The sequence below is a fragment of the Nothobranchius furzeri genome, chromosome 7, assembly GCF_043380555.1.
Source record: "Nothobranchius furzeri strain GRZ-AD chromosome 7, NfurGRZ-RIMD1, whole genome shotgun sequence".
NCBI lineage: Eukaryota > Metazoa > Chordata > Actinopteri > Cyprinodontiformes > Nothobranchiidae > Nothobranchius > Nothobranchius furzeri.
In genome coordinates, this window is record NC_091747.1 from 79,548,693 (window position 1) to 79,553,712 (window position 5,020).

The 5,020-nt window shown below is 46.0% G+C and overlaps 1 protein-coding gene across 1 annotated transcript; it reads left to right on the forward strand.

Moving 5' to 3' along the window:
• The first annotated feature begins 1,699 nt into the window (after positions 1 to 1,699).
• On the forward strand, positions 1,700 to 4,076 carry LOC107382430 (GTPase IMAP family member 4). Its single transcript, XM_054750938.2, has 3 exons — positions 1,700 to 2,062; positions 2,131 to 3,679; positions 3,766 to 4,076. Exons 1-3 carry the CDS (start codon positions 2,029 to 2,031, stop codon positions 3,770 to 3,772), a joined length of 1,590 nt encoding a protein of 529 aa, XP_054606913.2. The 5' UTR covers positions 1,700 to 2,028; the 3' UTR covers positions 3,773 to 4,076.
• The last annotated feature ends 944 nt before the right edge of the window (positions 4,077 to 5,020 follow it).

Here is a 5,020-nt window from a genome sequence, read left to right on the forward strand (position 1 = left end):
CCAACACGGAGTATGCCCGTCAGCATCGCCGCCGCCACCGGCCTGGCCCCGTCTTCCGGTCTGGCGACCAGGTGTGGCTCTCCTCCGCTAACCTGAGGATGCCGGCTGGCTCCCGGAAGCTCACTCCTCGCTTCCTGGGTCCGTTCCCCGTCCTTAAGGTCATCAATCCTGTCACCTGCCGTCTGCGCCTCCCGGCTACTCTCCGGATCCACCCGGTCTTTCACGTCTCCCAGCTTAAGCCGGTGATCTCCTCTCCTCTCCACCCTCCACCGGTCCGGGTGCCTCCGCCCCGCGGTGTTGAGGCGGATCGCACCTACACGGTCCGCAGGATTCTGGACGCTCGCCGCCGGGGACGAGGTTGGCAGTACCTCGTGGATTGGGAGGGGTACGGGCCTGAGGAACGCTCTTGGGAGCCCACGAGCTCGTTTGTCGACCCTACCCTGCTGACTGACTTCTGGGCCCGCCGTCCTGGGACTTCGGGAGCCGTCCCTCGAGGGGGGGGTCCTGTCACGAACTCCTCCAGCTGACTGCATTCCATTCATTCCTGCCACCAACGTGGCGACTGACGTCATCACGCCGGCACTACTTAAGGAAGTGCCGGCATTTCATTCATTGCTCAGTCATCGTTTCTCACCAGACTTTGTATCGAGTCTCCAGGCTTACCAGCCCTCAAAACACTCAAACTACACCTACAGGAGATAACCACGCCGGTTATCTCCGTCTCTCCGCGTCTGGGCAACAGAACTCTCAGTCACGCTTCAGATCTGCCAACGAACCTGACACAGCAGGCTGGAGGATTTTCTCTCCACCTTGATCACCTGAAGAAAGGGAAGAAGATGTTTTTTTAAGTAACATTAAATAATTTTTCTAACTTTAAGCTAGAGCAGTAACATTGATCTCAGTGACCAGTTTCATATTTGATCCCACTCTGCAGCCCTCTGCTGGCCTGAAACTGCACTTAACAGTTTTGTGGTGGGGGTAGGAGCCCTAGGGGGCGCTCTTATACCTGTTAGCTATTTTCTGTGCTGTTAGCTTTTTCTGTTTGCTGATTGTCAACAAAAAGCACAAGAAAAATAAAAAGAAGTTTGCCTTTTGTTGGCATCAGAGTAATACATTTGTAGGTGAAGCAAAGAGCTAAAACTGGAGTGAACATCGGCGTGGCCCACACTATCAGCCACGTAGTACTGTACAGACAACGTCACTCTGCACATCTTTAGCCATCAGCTGTGGCTCATTCAAAACCAATGCAGAGCAGAGATATAACCTGAAGAGGGAGACATAATTATGGGGTTTGTCTGAATGTTGAATTTTTGAACAAGATGCTCCAATGGACACTCATCTATACAGATTATCAGCAAAACAAAAGTTGATTTAGGTGTTACTCACTCTTTAATCGTGGCCTGTCTTTACCAGCCATTAACTTATCAAAATGGTAGGGACTCATCTCAATTACTCTTCACTGAGGCTGTTCAAAAAGCTATCTACCACAGGTAAGATACTTCTTATTTCAAACTTTCCTAAGGAAAACTGAAGGTCAAAAATGTCACGTTTACATAAATCAAGAACGTGTGTGAATGTTTGATTTGTTTTGGAGATGTTGAACCAACTTTATTTTATTTTTATTCTAATTCCTGTCTGATCATTGCAGATTATCTAGCATGTTAGCATGTTAATGTGTTCATCTAGCATTTCTGACCTCATCAGAGATGGTAACGATTGTTGATCATGTGTTTTCTTTAAGATAACTGATGAACTGAAACTATCCAATCACCAGCAGCCTGGTGGACTTTGATCTCAATCATCCCAACTTAAACTCCACCTAACAATCGATCAGGACTTTTCTGGGCTGACAGCTGCTGCTGCTGCTGTAAGGACAGACTATTGGACCACATGTTCTTCTGGAAGATAATAAAAACTCAATGTTAAAGGTCAAAGCTCATCGGGGGTGTCACACGTCATTGAGTCAAATGACAGCATCTATACGAGGTGGTTTTTCTCATTCTGAAGGAGAGCACGAGCAGAAACGACATGTCGTCTAACACCAAGCAGTCCAGCTACACAAGTAAGATCTATCTTTATCTTTTCTGCCTAATTTTTCTTTCTTTTTAACCCCTTATTCCATCTTCTCAGTGACAAAGTCCCCACCTGCCTCCACCATCATCCGGATGGTTTTACTAGGAAGGACGGGCAGCGGTAAAAGCTCCACAGCCAACTTCATCCTTGGCCGTAAGGTCTTGGACTTGAAGGTCAGCTGTGCCTCAGTCAGCCAGCGTTCTCACAGAGCCAGTGGAGAGTTTCGTGGGCGACAGCTGCTGTTGCTAGACACTCCTGGGGTCCTGGACACTCATCAAACTCCACAGGAGGTGAGGAGAGAGCTGAGGAGGAGCGTTAGCCTCCTTTTCCCAGGACCACATGCTTTTCTGATCGTTGTTCAAATTGGGAGGTTCTCCCAGGTTGAGAGAGAGGCAATGCGGCACATAAAAGAGGCGATGGGTTCAGATGCTTTGAGTTTCTCTGTGGTGGTTTTCACACATGGAGACCGTCTTGAAGAGGGGGTATCAGTGAAGCATTGTCTGATTGACCAGTGCCGGGACCTGGCTGAGCTAGTGGCCAGATGTGGAGGCAGGTACTGTGTCTTCAACAACCAGAACTTTAAGAACAGGGATCAAGTAGCTGAGCTGCTCACCCTGGTGGAAGGCATGATGCAGAAGAATGGAGAACGATGCTTCAACAGCAAGATGCTCCAAAGAGCTGAAGAAGAACTAGATCTTCAGCTTGAAACTGAGAAGGAAGAGGAGCGTAAGAAAAACCAAGCTTTGAAAGAGTGGTATGAAAAGGAGATAGAGATGATTCAGAAGCAAACCAAGATAGAGCAGGAGGAGCTGAAGATTAAGCAGGATCTGGAGAAGGAGAAAGAGGAGAAGCTAGCTAAAGAATGGGAGGAAGCCTTAAGAGTAGAGGTGGAGGAGAAGAAGTCACAAGAAGTAGCAGTGTTGATAGAGATGGAGAAGAGAAAAAGACTAGATGTTCAGGAGAGGCTGGACAAAATGACTCAATTGTTGGAGGAGCAGGTCAAGCGGGAGGAGAACATGAGGCGGTCGTTGGAGGAAAAGATCCAGAGAGAAAAAGAGGAGAATGAGAGGAAAGAAAAGGAAAGAGAACTTCAGCAAATCCAGATGGAGCAGGCCATCAGGCAGAGAGAAGAGATGGAGAGAGATGCTCTGCAGCATGAGTTGGACAAACTCTGCATTGAGCTAAAGGAGCAAAGCAGGAGGGAGGAGGAGAGAACAAGGCAAATGGAGGACATCCTCAGGCATGAGAGGCAGGAGAAGCAGAGAGAAATGGACATACAGCTGGAACACCTTCGAGCTGAGAAAAGGAGAACTGAGGCCTTCAAGCGGGAGTTAAAACTCATAACAATCAAGCTTGAGCAGCAAAATGGGTGCGAGGAAAGACTGAAGAAGCTGGTGGAAGACAACCTGCTGAAGGAGAATGGAGACTGGGACCAGGACGTCTCCTCACTGAAAAGACTCTGTGGCAAGAAGTGTGCTGAGATGATCAAGGAGAGGTCTGTGGAGAAACACCTCACCATGGCCAGCGTGACTGGATATGTGCAGGAGATGGGACTACTGGGACTGAATGCTGCTCTGGAGAAAGTTGGATCTCCATGCTGTATACAGTAACAACTCCATCTTGTTTAAATTATGTCATTTCCTGTGATGACTGATGTTAAATCATTTTATGATGTGACTTTTACATTTTCAGCCTCTGATTCAACCAACAAGAGAAGAGAGGAAATTAACACTTCTGAAAGCAGATTCATTCCAACAAATGGATATAAATCCTGTGTGTGTGTGTGTGTGTGTGTGTGTGTGTGTGTGTGTGTGTGTGTGCGCGCGTGTGTGTGCGCATGTGTGTTCTAAATCAGCAAATGCACAAACTCTTGGAAAATGAGGGAGATAATCTGATTATCAGCTCCCTGCCCTCCTCCCCGAGCTGCTGTTTCTGTCTCCATCATTTAAATCTGTATTCAGACCAAACCCTGTTGTCATTAATAAAGTGTGTGTGGTGCTTTATTGCTGTTTCTGTGTTCCTTACCGAAGCGGTGACCTCAGCTGTGCCATCTGGTCGTGTTCTGAATGAAAAAGCCTGTTTTTATCTACTGCATCTCAGGATGTGTTTGAGGATTTTGTGTCTTTAAATAGATCTGCTCCACTCGTGTTGGGGGTCAGGACTGTGACAGTGATTTCATGAAAACTTGGCAGATTAGAAAAAACAAACTAAGAGTAATTATGAAGTGACTAAAAAAATCAGGGTATATATATATATATATATATATATATATATATATATATATATATATATGTATGTGTGTGTGTGTGTGTGTGTGTGTGTGTGTTGAATAAACGTTACCATGTTTTTTTTACACTGGTTCTAGTTTAAATATAAAGAGTATTTTTCATTTTTCCAAGCAATATTCGTCATTCCAGAAAACATCGATGGGTGATTTATTTGCACAGGAGACATACAGATGTTCTGTGGGCCAGACACACACTTTGCTTGAGTGCTCCACCAATCACAATTGTTCTCACTCAAGCCGGCCACAACAGTTTCCCATGAGATGCTGCTAATTTTCAGACTATTTGATGCATTAATCTACTACAAACTGTGCAGCATTTGGTTTGCGCTACACATGTAATAATAGAGAGTGGTACTCATGACTTGTCAGCCAATAGCTGACAGCAGCATTTCACCCACTTCCTCCCCTGATCTTAAGGCTGCCTCCTCTTTTGAGCTCTCAAGCTGATTGAATGGTTGAGAGCAGCTGGTGGGACTGGAGTCAGGAGGCATGAAACTGGCTGACTGGAGTGGATGGCTGGAGTCGTTATGGCGCAACCTGGTGGCCGTAACAATCCGTAATTATGATTTCTATAGTAACATCACAGCTGTTGATGTTTTCATTTGCAATTGGACTAATAAGATTTCAATTAGTAATAGGATAAATTGAAATATTAATAAA